The 19,963-nt window shown below is 37.6% G+C and overlaps 1 protein-coding gene across 2 annotated transcripts in view; it reads right to left on the reverse strand.

The window, feature by feature from the left end:
• The window catches only part of RAB3IP (RAB3A interacting protein), a 70,270-nt gene that overhangs the window by 4,416 nt on the left and 45,891 nt on the right, over positions 1–19,963 (reverse strand). For both annotated transcript variants that reach the window (XM_053584919.1, XM_053584918.1), the window contains exons 5-8: positions 11,045–11,122; positions 10,079–10,282; positions 3,662–3,790; positions 2,020–2,132 (exon numbers count right to left, since the gene is read on the reverse strand). In XM_053584919.1, coding sequence (XP_053440894.1) covers positions 2,020–2,132; positions 3,662–3,790; positions 10,079–10,282; positions 11,045–11,122 — 524 coding nt within the window. The remainder of the gene's footprint in view (positions 1–2,019; positions 2,133–3,661; positions 3,791–10,078; positions 10,283–11,044; positions 11,123–19,963) is intronic.

Here is a 19,963-nt window from a genome sequence, read left to right on the forward strand (position 1 = left end):
ATGTCCCTGGTCACAACAGGAACGACCTTGGCTTCCTCAAAATCCCTACAGCACTGTGCCATTCGTTTAGTCGTTATCTTCAATGCCGAGGTCCCAGGAGCTGCGGCCAGGGCACCTTACCTCTCACGACAGGATCCCTGGGGACAGTTTCCCTCTCCAGGCTTTCCCGCATGAGACACACTATAAACACCTGGGCTTCTGGCCCCATTCTCACAAAGCACAGTATCTTACACTCTGTGAATTGCTTGCTAAAAGTAAACCAGATAATTATTCTACTAAAATACTGTAAGACCACTTTAGCTGTTAATTCCCATTTTTCATCAGTTGATGATATTTGCAAGTGCATTAATATATGTGATATATAATGTAAACAAAATTTTTAAATTCTGCAATAAAAACTATTATATGCTATATTTAAAATAAGGTATGACACAGACCTAAAAAGTATGAAAACTGCTATCACTGATTTAATTCTCCATTTTGGGAGGTTGAAAGGTCACGATAAAACCTCTTAGGTGTTTGTAGAATTTTAACAAAGTAAATCCTTTCGCTAAAATTCTAAGCTGTTGGGCCAACTTGTGGCACCGTGGGGGGAAGTACATGTGTAGCCTATGAAGCAAACATGTGATCTGTACCCTCCACAAGCAGTCACCTACATACCAACATTCTGTAACTTAGCTGGGGACGAACGGTGGGTGAACAGGAAGCAGGAAGAACCACACGACTCCTACAACAGGTTTTAACACAGATCTGTTTAGTTCATCTCAACCCAGCTATTGCCTTCTGGCTTCAAAATAACCCTAAATGGGTCAATTATTGCCTTCTGTGAGCTGTCTCTGGCTTCCCAGTCCCCCTTATTGATCTGCCTCTTAACCACTTAACAAGCATACTTTGTCTTTTTTTCTATAATAGACAAGGTCTCACTCTGTCACCCAGAGTGGTACAACCACAGCTCACAGCAACCTCAAACTCCTGGCTCAAGTGAACCTCCTGCTCTGCCTCCCAACTAGCTGGGACTACAGGTGCACACCACCATGCCTGGCTAGAACTTAAATTTTTTGTAGAGACAGGATCTCACTGTGTTGCCTAGACTGGTCTTGAACTCCTGGCATCGAGTGGTTTTTTTTTTTTTTGTAGAGACAGAGTCTCATTGTACAGCCCTCAGGTAGAGTGACGTGGCGTCACACGGCTCACAGCAACCTCTAACTCTTGGGCTTACGCGATTCTCTTGCCTCAGCCTCCAGAGCAGCTGGGACTACAGGCGCACGCCACAACACCCGGCTATTCCGAGTGGTTTTTTAAACAGAGGCCAAGGCACAACTGTGCCTTAGTTTTAGGCAAAATCTTTTCCTCTGCCAAAGGTTTTAGGTACTGTTGAGGTCACTCTTTTCTCCTCATAGGACTGATGGATGGACAGGCCTGCCCTGCTGTGGACTGTGGGAGCCTTACCTCTGAAGGGTTATTCCCAAATTCCGCAAGCCTCTCAAGAGAAAGGCAGAACTGTTTATCCAAGTGAGACGCTTTATAACAATATGAAAGGAGAAAATCAGCCAAGTCTTCTGGGTACCCTGTTCTCATGTCTGATCAGACCTAGTATTATCTTACTCTTATCTTAGTTTCTTCCCAAAGTGCTTTTGATGGCCACCCTCAGAAAGAAGTATTTTGCACAGAAACTCAGTACCCATGGCAATACATTTATGCATAATAAACAAAGATTCTACTTATGCCCTACTAAACTGATTTCACAATCCACTAATAAGTCAAGAAATGTCATTTAAAAAAAGAAGTTCTGAATCACAAGCCTGCACAGACCCTACCACACGCGCACATCTGGGACCACAAGGCTCTTCTCTGACACTGAATCTGACCGGCTCCATCCCACAGTGTCCAGGGATTTTTTTTTTTTTTGACCACATGGACTCTAACCAGCACTCTGAGGAGACTTAGAGCTAGGAAAACTAACTGTAACACATAAAAATTATAAAGATTCGGAAAAACGTCACGGATGTGAAAACCTACTTTGGTCCTCCACATTCCACAGCAGACGCTTTCACAAATCGAATAGGTTGTAACCCCACCGGCTCGATGCTTAGCGTGTTGTTCTCCACAGCCTCCAGAACCGCTGAAGCCAACTTAAAAAAAAATAAAAAGTATTAAATGCCACATATTGTACAGTAAGCTAATCTTACAAATTATTCTTTCCCCAAGTTCCATTAGCGTGGCACTGACCAATTAAAAAGGAAGAAATCATGTAATCTTGGTTTGATTTCTTTCATAATTCAAACACTGTTATGAAAGGCAATTCAGTCAGAGGGAAGTAACTTTTCCCATTATCTGGAAGAGGATTAAAGGCATTAATTCCAGCATCTATTCACTCCTCACCCACAAGTAAAATCTACTGTTAATGGCACTTCAAATTGAATATCCTAATGCTTTATTCTGATAAATTTATGTAATATTTTTTAATATTGGTCATTTACAACAGCAACACATACTAATTATAACTATATATTTTCTAAACTTGTATTTATGTGCACAAAAGTGAGTCTATAAAAGAATTAGCTGCATTATCAAATAATTATATGCCCAGATGAAGAAGATAGCAACTGATATACAACAGATGATATAGGCAAACTTCTTCAGTCTGGCAAGATCACTCTTACTGAATGGCCTACCGGAAGCCAGGTACAAACCCACAATAAACAACACTCACTCCTATCAAGACTTGGCTCAGAGCCTGCAGCTCAGCAGCTAGGGCACCGAGAACATACACCAGGCTGATGGATTCGACCCGGCCTGTGCCTGCCAAACAACAATGACAGCTACAACCAAAAAACAGCCGGGCACTGTGTCGGGCACCTGTAGTCCAAGCTACTTGGGAGGCTGAGGCAAGAGAATCGTTTAAACCTAAGAGTTGGAGGTTGCTGTGAGCTGTGATGCCACAGCACTCTACCGAGGGTGCCATAGTAAGATTTGTCTCAGAAAAAAAAAAAAGACTTAAAAGACTTAACATAAGATTCTTAATATTAAAATTCCTTAAATATTAATTGTGGACAAACTTTTCACATGTAAACCAAATTACAATTATGACTTTAATTTTTTATTTTGTTTTAAGACGTAGGGTCTCCCTCTCACCCAGGCTGGAGTGCAGTGAGGTGATGACTTTATATAGTGCCTAAAAATTGTTTAAAGTTTTTTTATCTACTAATCTACTTCATTTTATCCTCTTAACAACCCTATGGCATAGACAAGAAGGTATTATTTTTCCTCTTTTAAAGATAAAGAAACTAAATATTACTTTTATTATCACATACAGGTAAACTCAACAAACATCTTTAAAAGAATGTGAAGAGAACTTCCCCTTACACTGAACCTTGGACTGAGAAACAAGAAATAAACCCTGTGCCCCACAGATCCTTCAAACTTCACTCCAGTGTAATACACATGCTAATGCAAATGGTGTTCTGCTCAACTAAGGAAACATATTCAATAACTGAATGCTAAGAAATTACTATGATCCTAATATGGAATGGAGAAAGTGGTAAAACACGACATTTTACAACAACTTATTTAGGCAAGAGATACTGAAATACACAACATGATTTACTAAAAAGCATATAAACAACTATAATGCATTCATATGAAAATGAAAAAAAATTACCTCACTTTTTGAGAACGTTAAACATGGAAAGATATCTTCCTGATAAATTTTGTCTAAGAAAGGACATGTTCTGTCCATGGTGGGCTCATCCTTCCAAGATCTGAACTCATTATACAGAGATAAATCAGCCTAGCAAACAAACCAAAAGAAAACACAAAAAAAGTGTTAAAAAGTACAAACATAAAACCACTTTATAAAACCAAAACCAAATTTAAACATTACAGAAGGAAGAAGTTCTTCATTTAAAAATAATAAATCAAACTGTTCTTGATTAGTTATAACACCTGGTAGCAATTTTTCTACTAAAAGAAATGACCCCCAAAGGGCGGCCTGGCCCTTTTCAGTGTACCCACTACCGTGTCCACTGTTGCTGTGACTATCCTCACCTGCACCCCAAGCCCCTTGAAACGCTGGAGCTCTGCTCAAGACACAGGTACACAATGTACTGGATATAACAACTGACAAGTCTTTTCCAAAAATAATCATAAAGTAATTTTGAGCCAAGTTAATGCAATAAAGAATTTGAATAAAGTAAGACAGACTGAATTATGAAACTTAACATGAGATAAAAAATGACAGGAATTGTTCTGCTATCATCTGAAGGCAAGCCCAAACGAACTGACAAAAAAAGGTTTATTGTATAAGCAAAGAGATTAAAAAAGAAGTCCACATATAGCCTCCTACATCAACTATCAGAAAAAATACAACATTTATGTAGGTGATTCTGGAATATCTTAGGCATCCAGTAACTACCATCTGAGATATTAATAACCACCCACACTCACAGCTGCCTTTTATTCACTCCTCTAATCGTCCCCCTTGTCCCCTCTCCCTAATAAAGTTTCCCTAAAAGCATTCTTCCCTGCAGACCCTCAGCTCCCTCAGCTCCCTCAGCGCAGTGCCACATGCTGGGATTCAAAGCTGCCCCTCCCTCTGTCCCCCACAGCAGTCTCTGTTCCCTCCTAGACGCTAGGCTGCTCCTCTCCCCCACTCCCGGTGCACCCCCGCGGCTCCAACTTTCCTCTAGCACAGCTCACTCAGGCAGTCTACAGGGAAGTAACAGAGGTCCCAGCCGTGAGCATGGCATATTCTTCCATTTGTTAACATCTCCAGCTATTTCTTTTTTTCAGAGTTTCATAGCTCTCTCTATAGAGATCTTTCATGTCCTTTGTTAGATACACTCCCAGATATTTCATCTTCTTTGGCACTATTATAAAGGGAATAGAGTCCTTGATTGTTTTTCCCCCTTGACTATTGTTGGTGTATATAAAGGCTACAGATTTGTGAGTTTTGATTTTGCATCCTGAGACGCTGCTATATTCCTTGATCACTTCTAGGAGTTTTGTAGTTGAGTCCCTGGGGTTTTCCAGATACACATGCTTATCATCTGCAAAGAGTGACAAGTTTGATCTCCTCTGACCCTATTTGGATACCCTTGATTGCCTTCTCATGCCTGATTGCCAAGGCTAAGACTTCCATTACAAGGTTAAAAAGCAGGGGAGACAATAGGCCACCTTGCCTAGGTCCTGATCTGAGTGGAAATGATTTCAATTTTACTCCATTCAATACAATATTGGCTGTGGGTTTGCTGTAGATGGCCTCTATCAGTTTAAGAAATGTTCCTTCTATACCTATTTTCTTAAGCATTCTGATCAAGAAAGGATGCTGGATTATTATCAAAAGCTTTTTCTGCATCAATAGAGAGAATCATATGGTCTTTGTTTTTCATTTTGTTTATGTGATGTATTATATTTATAGATTTGCATATATTGAACCATCCTTGGGACCCTGGGATGAAACCCACCTGGTCATGATGTATAATTTGTTTGATGTGTTGCTGGATTCTGTTTGCTAGGATCTTATTCAATATTTTTGCATCAATATTCATTAGAGATATTGGTCTATAATTTTCTTTAGAATCAACATTGTTAAAATGTCTCCACTTCCCAAAGCAATCTACAAATTTAATGCAATCCCTATTAAAGTACCTCTGTCATACTTTAAAGATCTGGAAAAATTAGTACTTCGTGGGCAGCGCCTGTGGCTCAGAGGAGTAGGGCGCCGGCCCCATATACCAGAGGTATTGGGTTCAAACCTGGCCCTGGCCAAAAATTGCAAAAAAAAAAAAAATTAACCCTTTGTTTTACATGAAAACAGAAAAAACCTCAAATAGCTAAGACATTACTGAGAAATAAAAACAAATCAGGAGGTATCACACTTCCAGACTTCAGACTATACTATAAATCTATAGTGATCAAAACAGCATGGTACTGGCACAAAAATAAAGAGGTAGATTTATGATAGAATTGAAAACCCAGACACTTATCATCATATGATTTTTGATAAGCCTATCAAAAACATAAATTGGGGAAAAGATTGCCTATTTAACAAATGGTGCTGAGTAAATTGGCTGGCAACTTGTAGAAGCCTGAAATTGGACCCACACTTTTCTCTTCTAACAAAAATTGACTCTCACTGGTTAATGGACTTAAGACATGAAACTATAAAAATTCTTGGAGAGAGTGCAGGGAAACAACTTGAAAAAATTGGCCTGGGAGAATACTTTACAAGGAGGACCCCCCCAGGCAATTGAAGCAACATCAAAAATACATTACTGGGATCAAACTAAAAACCTTCTGCACAGCCAAGAACACACAGTAAGTAAAGCAAGTCGACAACCCTCAGAATGGTAGAGGATTTTTGTAGGTTATATTTCCAACAGAGGTCTAATAACCAGAATCCACAGAGAACTCAAACTTAGTAATAACAAAAGAACAAGTGATCCCATTTCATCGTGGGCAAGAGACATGAACAGAAGCTTCTCTGAAGAAGGCAGGTGCATGGTCTATAGACACATGAAAAAATGCTCATCATCTTTAATCATCAGAAAAATGCAAACCAAAACCACTTCGAGATATCACCTAACTCCAGTAAGATTAGCCCACATCACAAAATCCCAAAACTACAGATGTTGACGTGGATGTGGAGAAAAGGGAACATTTCTGCACTGCTGGTGGGAATGCAAGCTAGTATGTTCTTTTTGGAAAGAAGTTTGGAGAACACTCAGGGATCTAAATGTAGACCCGCTGTTCCTCTACTAGGTTTATATCCCAAAGACCAAAAACCACTTGGCAACAAAGATATTTGAACCAGATTGTTCTCTGCAGCTCAATTCATAATTGCCAAGTCTTGGAAGAAGCCCAAGTGCCCATCGACCCATGAATGGATTAATAAATTATGTTATATGTATACCATGGAATACTATGCAGCATTAAAAAACTTTATCTCTTTTATGCTTACATGGATGGAGCTGGAACATATTCTTCTTAGTAAAGTATCTCAGGAATGGAAAAAAAATATCTAATGTACTCAGTACTACTATGAAACCAGTTTATAAGCACTCACACTTTCATATGAGAGATGATTCACAACTATAGCCCAGGATGAAGGAGGGAAGGAGAGGGGGATGGGAAGGGAGGGGGTGGTTTGATAGAGGGAGGGGGGTGGTTTGGTAGAGGGAGGGTTAATGGTGGGACCACACCTATGGAGCATATTGCAAGGGTACAAGTCAAATCTATCAAGAATAGAACACAAATGTCTTAACACTGTGATTAAGCAAATGAGGTGAAAGCTATGTTAATTAGTAGGATGTAAGCACTTTAATTTGTACAAATAACCCATTGAATCCCATAAAGGCATAAATGTGTTCATGATCTATGTATATATGACTTTAAAAAAAAGTTAAAAAAAAGAAGTAACAAAGGTCGAGTGCATCCAAGCTTTCCTACATACTTTGTTTTAAGGTGTATGATGGCAATCTCAATGGGAGTATTTTTTTCCATCCCAATTCATAAATTCCTTGAACCAAAACTAAAGGCAGAAGGATAAATAGTAATATTACCATATAAGCACTACTCACATTTTCAAATTCATTTTCTTTGTAAAGTTTACTGAAAAAATGAACACAGATCCTACAGCAGGTAAATAGTATTGTAAGAAAAGGTCTTAGTTTAAAAGTGGGAATTTAAACCACATATTAACAGCTGATTCTTCCAGGAACTACATATGGCAAGCTCTTTATAAACATTTAACCTTTACAACTGTGCAAGACAGTTATAATCCCCAGCGGAACTTGCTCAAGTTTACACAGGAAGAAAGCTGTAAAGTTCAAATTTAAAACTAAGTGGCTTGATCCGGAAGCCTTGATGGTGGTGTCCGTATGTAAGCATGCAATGTTTTAAAAATGAGGAGGCAAGAGGATCGCCTGAGCCTGAGTTTGAGGTTGCTGTGAGCTATGAGGATAGGTCACCCTACTGAGGGCGACAAAGTGAGACCTTGTCTCAAAAAAAGAAGAAAAAAAATGTGTCTCAAAAAAAGAAAAAAAATGTATGGAAGATGTTGTAAGGTCATGGCTGAGTGCTTTCCCTACAAAACATGGAAATGTTTCCATTTCCTTCAGATTGTTACATCTTTTTCTAAAACTCGCACAGGTCAAATTTGTGTTTCCTTTATCTAATAAGACTTTTTGACAAGCTTTTCACAAAACATCAGAATATACTTGGAAAGCAAAGGTCATTATTTTGATGTTCATATGCTCCCTATTCATATTTTAAGGGATTTCAAAAACTAAAAATGAACCTTTAAATGTTCCATGAGAAGAACATTTAAAGTTTTTAGTGTAAGTAATAGGGGGAAAGAATAGGTATTTACACATAATGAATTGAGAAACAAGAACAAAAATATAAGTTGTGGCTCAGCACCCCTAGCACAGTTGTTACAGTGCCGGCCACATGAACCCCCACCCAGGCCAGCTAAAAAAAGCAATGACAACTGCAACTAAAAATAGCTGGGCGTTGTGACGGGTGCCTGTAGTCCCAGCTACTTGGGAAGCTAAGGCAAGAGAATCACTTAAGCCCAACAGTTAGAGGTTGCTGTGAGCTGTGACACCATGGCACTCTACCAAGGGTGACATTGTGAGACACTCTCAAAAAAAAAAATAAATATATACACACATGTATATATATATATGTAAGTTATACAAGCAATTTCAAATGCTATTTAAATTCAAAGAATTTAGAATTAAAGTTACAACTAAAAAAACTTACCTATTTAACAGAAACCATCGTGAATCTAAAATTTTGTTACATTCAGATTTGATCAAGTACTGAAACTTCTCACTAGCATCTTTTTATTTAATAACTAATCAAAATGCAATTCAATTACCATAGGCAATAAAGTTAGTTATTCAATTTAATAAACCCCTGGCTTCCATGCAAAAATTTAACTAAGTAAATTCACATATCTTCTTCAAGATCAATGGTAAACTGCAATTTAATAACGTAGCATACAGCTTTTAAGAAAAAGCAAGAGGTCCCAATCTGTGGTTCATGCCTGTAATCCCCGCACTCTGGGAGGCTGAGGTGAGGGGATTGCTTGAGGTCAGGAGTTTGAGACCAGTCTTAGCAAGAGTGAGACCCCATCTCTACTAAAAATAGGAAAATTAGCCAGGAACAGTGATGTGTGCCTGCAGTCCTAGCTACTCAGGAGGCTGAAGGCAGGGTGATCGCTTGGGCCCCCAGAAGTTTGAGGTTGCTGTGAGCTATGATGTCACTACACTCTAGGCAAAGCAACAGAAACTCTGTGTCCAAAAAAAAAGAGAGAGAGAGAGAGAAAGAAAAGAAAAAACACGAGAGTGGTACTCTGTGAATTACTGATCATTCCCCTTGGGAAAAGTTCCTCATACTGCAAGGATTAAATTTAAAAATATTTTACAATTATACAATTTTTACTCTAAACAGTTCAAAATACTTACATTGTCTCAGTAATCTTAGTATCTTTGAAAATGATGAAGTTACCATTATTTCTACTTTTTATTGCTTAATTATCTGAATGACCTCTAGGATTCCTTTATAAAGGAGCAGATATGAAAGTCTGCTTCCACCAGAATTTAAATAAAAGCCACTATGGGCGGCACCTGTGACTCAAAGGAGTTGGGGGCCGGCCCCATATGCCAGAGGTGTGGGGTTCAAACCCAGCCCCGGCCAAAAAAATAAAAAAATAAATAATAAATAAAGCCATTTCTTACATGCTTACTTTTTAAGAGCACTCTAGCAACACCTTTTGACTGGGCAGGTAATAAAAGCCACTCACTCTCCTTTATACAACTCAGACTGCTCCCTTAGTGAAATATTGAAAGTAAGAAACCTGCCAAGTCTCCAGCAGGTACTCCAAGATCAGCCAGGTAGAGAACAGAATTCAAGAATCCCTGAAAGTAGCCAGCTCTAGACAAAGCGTCCCCCATCTTAATATCTCATTTATTTTGTACTGAAAATTTTGCTGGTAAAAATAACTGACACCTCAGTGACGAGAATGAACAAGTGTCAACAGAGTCAGAAGGAACGGTCCTGGACCAGCTACCTCTTTGCTGTCTTTTACAATTGGCTGCATCACATTGAGGTCCTGATGACTGGCACTCATAGCACTGCTTGTGCTTTTATTTCTCGTATGCCCCTTTTTAAAAGGTGTCTTTCCTCCTGGCAGAGGCTCCTGCATAGGTGACGTTGGAGAGCTGGACAATACGAGTGTCTTCAACGCAGCCACCTCAGCTTGAAGGACGTCAATCTAGAAAAGACATCAACATAGTCCCGTATAGACTTTGTTTCATGACAGATGCAGCTAAGTGTCAGCCATTCTCTCAAAACACTTACAAAGATAGAGAAAATTTTAACTTGTATTTCTAAAAATCAAGTTTTTTGATGTTTCCATATAGTTTGGATTCAGCTACTACTCACAGTGTCAAATGAAATTTTTAAATTATCAAAATATCTAACATTTAACTTATGTAAATATTTTAAATCTTCAAAATATAATAGCTTATGATTACTTATAGTAGCTCATTTCTAGAATGGTAAAATCCAATAGCATTTAGATGGCTTTTCTCAGTGAATTAAGAAAATAATTTTAAAATGTACTTATATAATCCTTTTTATAACGTGATTTATAGGCTTTCAATTATTTGGCTCTAATATAAATGGATATTAATTATATCTATGTAGTAGATACAATTATTTCTTCTTTCAAAAGTTTCCAAATCTAAAGTACTACTTTTACATCAGAACAAAATCCAATAGACATTAAAGTATTTTTAAAACAATAATTACTAAATGTAGAATATAAATGTTTTAACACAATAACTAAGAAAAAGCCAGGAAGGCTGTGTTAACCAGTGTGATGAAAATATTTCAAATTGTATATAAAACCAGCGCATGATACCCCCATGATTGCATTAATGTACACAGCTATGATTTAATAAAAAATAAATAAATAAAACAATAATTACAAATTTATTTGAATTTTATACTATTGAAAGCAGCAAAAACCTACTTTTCCTTGTGCTTCTTTCAGCTGTTTTTCTGCCGTCGCCTGCTTGACATTCGCTTCTCTCACCATTTTATGAGCTTCCTGGAAAACGTAACGACTCCAATTACGGAAACCAAGGATTCAGCACTTGTTTTCTAAAATCTTTTGCCAAGTGTCTATGACTGAATCAAAGTGTGCTGCCCTAAGTCAGCCTGAGAAAAGGTACTGAATGTCAACTACACAAACAGCAGTGGACAAGAGATGAGACCCAGTCCTCAGGACAGGCGCCGTCCTTTCGTCCTCTTACCACTGAGGGAGGCACACTGGGCTCCATCATTCAGATCAATGTGTGTGCAAGGACTGTAAACGTGATGAAGGAAAACAAGACAACAGCCCATGTGTCAAAGCCAACTGCCTCTGTCATTAGGTTTTTGTAATTTGGTCACTATATTCACATTATTAATATTAGTCACAGCAAAGACACAGAGGAAGGACGAGTCAAAATATTAACACATCAGTAAAGCCGCAATTTACAGGAATGACAGCTAAAAAGCCTTGAAGCATCCAAAACAAATGTCCATATCTAGGGATGGTTTGGGGCAAAGCAACCTGAAAAAGAAATCAGAGTTCACCCTTTTATAGGCTCTTCATTTTTTAGTACCACAAATACGAAACTCTAAGTATTTAACACATTTTATTCATATAGCATTTATTCATCATTTATTCATGACATCTCTGTGCTTGGTGCTGATTATATATTGAGAAAAAGGTAAGGTCCCTGGCTCTCAGGAAGCTTACGTTCTGATTACATTCTAATGATCAAATAAGTGTTAGGGTCAGAACTGTGAGTTTTATCCTAAGTACAATATAAAGCCTTACCTTTTTTTAAGGAAGAAAATGATACCTTACTCATATTTTTAAAAACTTATGCTGCTGTATAGAATAATTCCTATAAAAGATTAAGACTGAATTGGAGAGTGCTTAAGTTAATCCCCTGAGATGTAAGAACTTACATTTTGGAATTTCAATGTACAGTTTATTGTAAAGAAGAAAGGAAAGAAATGAGCTTCAGAGATTATCTGACAATGGCACTCTCACGAGGTCTGTGAACTGCCCAGAAGCAGAGTGGAAGAGTGGACATTCTCCAGATCAGAGTCGGGCAGCTGGTTTCCCGTTGGTTCGAGATCAGAGTCGGGCAGCTGGTTTCTCGTTGGTTCATGTTGCTCTTATAGCACAATAATGAATTACAGTCTGTGTGTGCCCATGAATGTGAATTTACAGATCACAATAGTTTAAATCAGAGTCTTTACTATAGTGATGTATGAAATTAACCATTAAAATATTCCATGTGCACAAGAAGAGAGAAGCATGAATCCTATGTACTCAATTTTGATATGAAGACAATTAATGACAATTAAGGACATGGTGGGGTGGGGGAAGGGGAGAGCAGAGAGAGAAAGGAGGAGGGAGGGGTGGGGAAAGGAAGAGCAGAGAGAGGGAAGGAGGGAGGGGGTGGGGCCTTGGTGTATGCCACACCTTTTGGGGAAAAAGAAGGAAAAAGAAAAAAAAAGGAAAAAAATATTCCATGTGCCATTATGCTGCTCATCTTGGCAAAGTCCTTAAGAGCTACCAAACTTAACAGTGAGTCAAACATGTTCCTTAAAAATAACAAATGCTTCAAATTTGCTTAATTTTTTTATAATGATAAGTGGCTATCAACTTAAGACTATTTGGCAGATACACAATAAACATTTCTAATCTTACCTTTCCAGGCAAGAAGCATTTTAACCATAAATGCAAAAGTAACTCACTATGGAGAGAAAATCTATTTAAATGTTTAGAAAACGGGCTCTGCTTTCATTAGTAGTGGACTACGCAATTTGGACCAAACTTCCAATGGAGAACAATTAGAAAAGCTGGACGAGCATTTTTTAATGTGTGAGAAGGAATCAGAGAGCTAACAAAATGGTGAAGAATTAGGGGTGAAGATCCAGGAGAAGTAAACCCAGAAAAGCGAGGTGGGGTTTTACGTGACTCTTCCACTAGAGATCTAAGGGATACAGTGAAAGGTACAACACGCATGTAATGGGGGTCCCAAAAGGAAAGGGGAGAGCTAGCTGGAGATGAAGCAACATTTAAAGAGTGACAAACTGGGGAGGCGCCTGTGGCTCAGAGTAGTACGGTGCCAGCCCCATATGCTGGAGGTGGTGGTTCAAGCCCAGCCCCAGCAAACAAACAAACAAAAAAAAAAGTTGACAAACAGGATTTTACAAACTGACAAAGACATCAAAAGGTAGATTCAAAGAAGTCTGAAAATTTTCCCATCACTCTGTTCTTCTGAAACTGAGTAAGATTTGTAAGTATCATCTGTACCAGGCACCAGCCACCTTCTGCTGTAAAGGACCAAGTACTGTATATTTTTGCACTCCAGGCCACATATAGTCTCTGTTGCAACTACTGGGCTTTGCTCTTGTGGTGTGAGAACAGCCACAGACAATACATAAACAGATGTGGCTGTTCCAGTAAAAATTTATAAACACTGAAATATGCATTTTATATATTTTGTGTTCTTTTAACATAGCCATCACCTCATAGATACGTTTTTTTTTTTTTTGGTAGTGGTAGTGACAATACTTAAGATCTAACTTCTAGTAAATTTCAAGCATACAACACTGTCAACAAGCTATACATTAGCTCTTCAGAACTTATTTCTCCTGCGTAACTGAAACTTTGTACCACTGACCAACAACTCCCACTTTCCCCACCTCTGAACCCCTGGGAACTGCCAATCTACTCTGTGCTGCTGTGAATTCAACTATTTCAGATTTAATACGTAAGGAAGATCATGCCTTTGTCTTTCTGTATCCAGCTTACTTCTTCTAGCATAATGTCCCTCTGGTCCATCCACGTTGTCCCCAATGGCAGGATTTCCTTCCTAAGGCTGAATAATATGCCCACATGTGCGCACACACACACACACTTTCTGTATCCATTCATCGATGGACATCTAAGTTGTTTCCATGTCTTGGCTATTGTAAATACAGCTGAAATGAACATGGACGTACAGCTACCTCATCAAGATACTGATTTGTTTCCTTCAGATATACACCCACAAGTACACCTGCTAGATCATAGTAGCTCTATTTTTAACTTTTTGAAGAAGAACCTCCATACTGTTTTCCACAACAGTTGTACCAACTTACATTCCCTCCAACAGCATACAAGGGTTCCTTTTCCCCACATCCTTGCCAACACGTGTCATCTTTTGTGGTTTGATGTCAGTCATTCTAACAGGTGTAAGGTGTTACTTCCTGGGAGAGTCATATGCATTTACCTGATAAGTTAGGGATGGTGAGCACCTTTTCATATACCTGTGGGCCATTTGTATGTCTTCTTAGGAGTAATGTCTGTTCAGCCTCCCCCTCCCCTTTTTAATAGGATTTGCTATTGAATTCCTTACATGTTTTGGATACTAACCCTTTATCAGATATATAGTTTGCAAATATTTTCTCCCATTCAATAGGCTGCCTTTTCATTTTGTTGACTTCTGTGCAGTAGCTTTTGAATTTGATTAAGTCCCACTTGCCCATTTTTGCTTTTGTTGCCTATGCTTTGGTGTCATCTAAAAAACTCAATACACATCTGAGCTTTTTATCCCTGTTACCCATTAATTAAAAAAAAAAAAAATTCCCAGACCAAGGTCAAAAAGTTTTTTCCTTGTTTCTTCTAGAAATTTTATAGTTTCAGGTCTTAATTTAAGCCTTTAATCCAATTTGATTTGATTTTTGTTTATAGTGTGAGGTAAAGTCCAATTTCATTCATCTGCATATGAATGTACTATTTTCCCAGCATCTTTGTTAAGAAGACTATCCTCTCCCCACTGGATATTTTTAGCATGTTAAATATCAATTGTAAAGCATGGACTTATTTTTGGGCTCTCTATTCTGTTCTATGGGTCTATATGTCTGTTTTTATACCAGTGCACACTGTTTTGATTATTGTAGCTTTGTGATACACTTTGAAATCATAAAATGTGATGCATCCAGTTTTATTTTTCTTGCTCAAGATTGATTCGGCTTTTCTTTTATGGTTCCATACAAATTTTAGAATTATTTTTTCCTATATCTGTAAAATAATTCCATTGGGATTTTTATAGAGATTGCACTGTATTTGGAGATCACTTTGGGTAGTATGGACATATTACTATTAATACAGTATATCATAGTGATTGATTGGCCTATGTTGAACCATTCTTGCAACCCAGGAATAAATATTCTTTTTTTTCCTACCCAGTTCACAAATATTAATTCTTTCACTCAATGAACACAATGTCTTCCCACCTGTGTCTTCTTCAATTCCCTTCACCAACGTATTATGATGTTCAGCGTGCAAGTCTTTCATCTCTTTGGTTACGTTTATTCCTAAGTATTTTATTCTCCTGATGTTTTTGTAAATGGGACTGTTGTCTTGATTTTCTTTTCAGATAGATCATTGTTTGTGTATAGAAATGTCCCTGGATTCTGTATCCTGCAAATCTACTATTAATAAATTTATTAGTTTTAACTTTTGTTGTTGTTGAATCTTTAGAATTTTCCACATTTGCAATCACAACATCAACACATAGAGATCACTTTACTTTTTCTTCTCCAATCTGGTGGCTTTTTCCTTTTCTTGTCTAATTGCTCTCTCTGGAAATTGAAGTACTGTGTTGAATAGAACAGAACACTTCCATGGTACCAGATCTTAGAGGGAAGGCTTTCAATTTTCCATGAATTACGATGTTAGCTTTGGGTTTTTCCACAGTCTTATTTGTCTTGAGGTAAGTTCTTTCTACATCACCTATACCTTTCTTGAGAGTTTGTATCATAAATGGATGTGAAATTTTGTAAAATGTTTTTTCTGCATCTATGAAGATGATCGTGTGATTTATACAATATTCTATTAATACAGTATATCATAGTGATTGATTGGCCTATGTTGAACCATTCTTGCAACCCAGGAATAAATCCCATTTGGTCGAGCTGTGTCATCCTTTTAATGTGTTACTAAACTTGGTTCACTAGTATTTTATTGATGATTTTTGCACCTATGTTCATCAGGGATAGTCACCCTGCAGTTTTTTCTTGTTATGTCTTTGCTGGCTTTGGTACCAGGGTGATACTGCCTCATAAAATGAGTTTGGAAATGTTCTCCCATCTACCTTTGAAAGACTTGGAGGAGAATTGATAGTAATTCTTCTCTGAATGTTTGGTAGAATTCACCTGTGAAGCCGTGGGTTTTGTTGGTAGGTTTTTGATCACTGACTCAATCTTGTGTTTGTCATTGATCTATTCAGGCTATTTCTTCTTGGTTCACTATGTTACCTTGTATGTTTTCAGGAATTTATCCGTTTCTTCTAGATTATCCAATTAATTGGATATAGTTGTTTCCAAAATCCCTTATCATCTTTTTTATTGAACCACCCATTGTAATGTCTCTTTTTCCTTTCTCATTCTGTGGGTCCCCCCCCCCTTAGTTAATCTAGCTAAGTTTGTTGGTTTTATTTTCTTCAATAAAAATTCTTAAGTTTTGTTTCCATTTTCTATAATCTTCCTATTCTCCGTATCTACTCTAATCTTACCAGTTTCTTCCCTCTGCTGACTTTGGACTAAGTATGGTTCTTTCCCCAGTTTCCTGAGAGATAAAAAGCTGTTCGAGACCCTTTCATAACATAGGCACTCAGACACAAATTCCCTCTTAGCTGCTTTTGCTGCAGTTCATAAATTTTGGTACATTATGTTTTCATTTTTATTTGTCTCAAGATATTTTTCCAATTCCCTTTTGACTTCCTCTTTGACCTAAGGCTTGTTCAAGTGTACTGTTATTTAGTTTCCACATATGTGTGGATTTTCCTCTTTTCTTGCTGTTACTGATTTCTACTTTGATTCCACTGTGGGTGGAAAAGTTTCTTCAAGCGATTTTGATCTTAAATTCAAGACCTGCTTTGGGACCTAACATGAACTGTTTCCATGTGAACTTCAGAAGAACATGCATTCTTTTGTTTTGTATGGAAAGTTGTACATGTACTCTGCTAGGGCCACTTGGGCTACAGTATTATTCAGTTCTGCTGTTTTCCTATTGATTTTCTGTCTGAATGATCTATCCATTAGGGACAGTGAGGTACTGCAGTTCCCTTATATTACTGCATTGCTCTTTCTCCAATCAGATTTGTCAGTGTTTGCTTTATATATTCAGGTGCTCTGATGTTGGGTGAACATATACAGCCATGTACCATTTATTATGCCAGTCAACAATGGACTGAATATACAATGTGATTTCATGAAATCATAAGATAGTATTTTTACTATACTTTTTCTATACTTACATATGTTTAAATACACAAATATTTACCACTGTGTTATAACGGCCTTTAGCTTTCAGTGCACTAACTTGCTGTACAGGCATGTAGCCTAGGAGCAATAGGTTGTACTATACAGCCTGGCGTGTAATAGGCTCCACCCTCTGGGTCTGTGTAATTAAGTACACGCTACGTTGTTCACCTAAGGATGAAACTACATGGTGACAAAACTGCCTAGCGATGTATTTCTCAGAACACATCCCCATCAGCAAGTAATACAAAACTGTATTTATCATTGTTTTGTCTTCCTGTTCAATCTCCCCCTTTGACATTATGTAATGACAATCTTTGTCTCTTCTGAGAGTTATGACTTAACATCTCTCATTTGCTTGCCCTGCTTTCTTTGTTACCAATTTCATGAAAATGTTTCTCCACTCCTTCACTTTCAGCCTATAAGTAACCATATCTAAAGTGAGTCTCTTGTAGACAACAGTTGATTGTTCTTCAATCCATTCAGCCACTCTATACCTTTTGATAGAGAAGTTTAGTTCATTTACATCTGAAGTAATTACTGAAAGGTAAGGACTTACTCTTGCCATTCTGGTGGGGGGGGGCTGTCTTTTTTATAGTTTTCTTATTCTTCTCTTGCTGCCTTTTATTGTGACTATGATGATTTTTGTAGCGGTGTACTTTACTTCCCTTTCTTTGTATCTTTTGTGTATCTACTGTACCTGTGTTTTTGTGGTCATCATGGGGTTCACGTTGAACATTTTTGAGTTACACCAGTCCGTCTGAGCTGATAACAACTTCAGGCACATGCAAATACTCTAAACTCTGCTTCCCCCATGCACAACTTTACGTAATGTAAGATTTTATTTCTATAGTTCTCTACTGTGTTTCCATTAACAAACTTCTGTGGTTATAATTATTCTTACTGTATTTGTCCTATAATTTATACAGTAATGTTAAAAATTTCACGTAATTATCATGTCACAGAGCATTCTTCTTTTATTTTCTCCAACCATTTAAGAATGTAAAAACCATTGTTAGCTCACAAACTAGACTAAAGTAAACATAAGCTGGTTTCACCCTGCAGGCTGTAGTCTGCAGACCTCTGCTCTATACATTTACATGTATATACTTACAAACTTTGAAACAGAACCTTTTCCTGCCTGGTTAGTTGTAATCCAAATAAAGGTGGGTTTTCTTCTTTTCTCTCTTTTTTAAAAATAATATTTGCATGCAACATCTTTTGATTAATCTGCAGAAACAATTTGTTAGTATTTGGGAAGATGGAACTTTGCTAGATGATTTTCTGGAAAAACCTTCACATAACTGACACTGCAACTGGAAACTGAGTATAATGATATAGGGATAGATGTACTTCTTACACACAGATCTGTGAGTTAGCAGCAGCATTACATCTAACTTTAGAGACAGAGTCTCACTTCGTTACTCTCAGTAGAGTGCTGTGTTGTCACAGCTCACAGCAACCTCCAGCTCTTGGGCTTAGGCAATTCTCTTGCCTCAGTCTCCTGAGTAGTTGGGACCACAGACACCTGCCACAACGCCCAGCTATTTTTCATTGCAGTTTGGCCTGGGCCAGGTTTGAACCCACCACCCTCAGTATATGGGGCTGGCACCCTACCCACTGAGCCACAGGCACCGCCCCATTTAACTTTAAATGCAGAACTTAGACCAGACGTACACCTGGACCACAAATTGATAAAAACTAAATTTTCAGAAACAAAGTAACATTCATTCAAATGCCTCTCATTAAGTATATGTAAAATATATATGTGTGTATAACTTATTTATTAATGAGAATAAAATAATTTTGCATTATAAAAATTGTTCAGCATTTTTATCTCACCTTTTAAAACTTTCGTGTTTTGTAATATATGTAACACATTAGCATGCACATTAGGAAATACATATAATTTATAATTATGTATATATGCACAAAAACAGTACCTATATTATAGGGAACGCTCAATAAATATTAGGTTATTTTCATCATAATGGAGGTGCCTGTTAATTTTCCTTTTACTGAACAAGTACAGGATCTAAAAGTTTGGCATCCATAGATTAAGGTACCATATGACAGTGGCTTGGAAGATGATTTGCTTCATGTTCTAGAGGTAGCTTCACAAGATCGTACTGATAATTTGAGTGTGGGATGAAGGAATGAGATGCCTCCATGCTGACTCCTTTTCTAAAAGTGCTTGCAACAAACAGAAAAGGCATTTATTATTTTCATAGTACACAAAGCAAGACTTAGGACCATGAATGTGAGTACCAGTGTTGTTCCTGGGTCTTTCTCTACCTTGCTCTTCTTCCCAGGATGAAATGGTAACTGTCTGCCCTAACTGCCTCATCATACAGTTGAGGTATGCCACAGACATTTACAAAACTGGCTGAGAAAACTTAAAAATCATCTTAAGATTCTCTTTTTTTCCTCCACATTACTTTGTAAAGCATGCTTTCAACTTACTTTGTTTTATATTATCTCAAAATTGAAGGATAAAAATACATAACTTTAGAGTTTTCGTAAGTATTCAATGCTTTTAAAACTCAACTTTGTTGCATACAAAATATAACTACAT

Source organism: Nycticebus coucang, chromosome 3 (assembly GCF_027406575.1).
Source record: "Nycticebus coucang isolate mNycCou1 chromosome 3, mNycCou1.pri, whole genome shotgun sequence".
Taxonomy (NCBI): domain Eukaryota; kingdom Metazoa; phylum Chordata; class Mammalia; order Primates; family Lorisidae; genus Nycticebus; species Nycticebus coucang.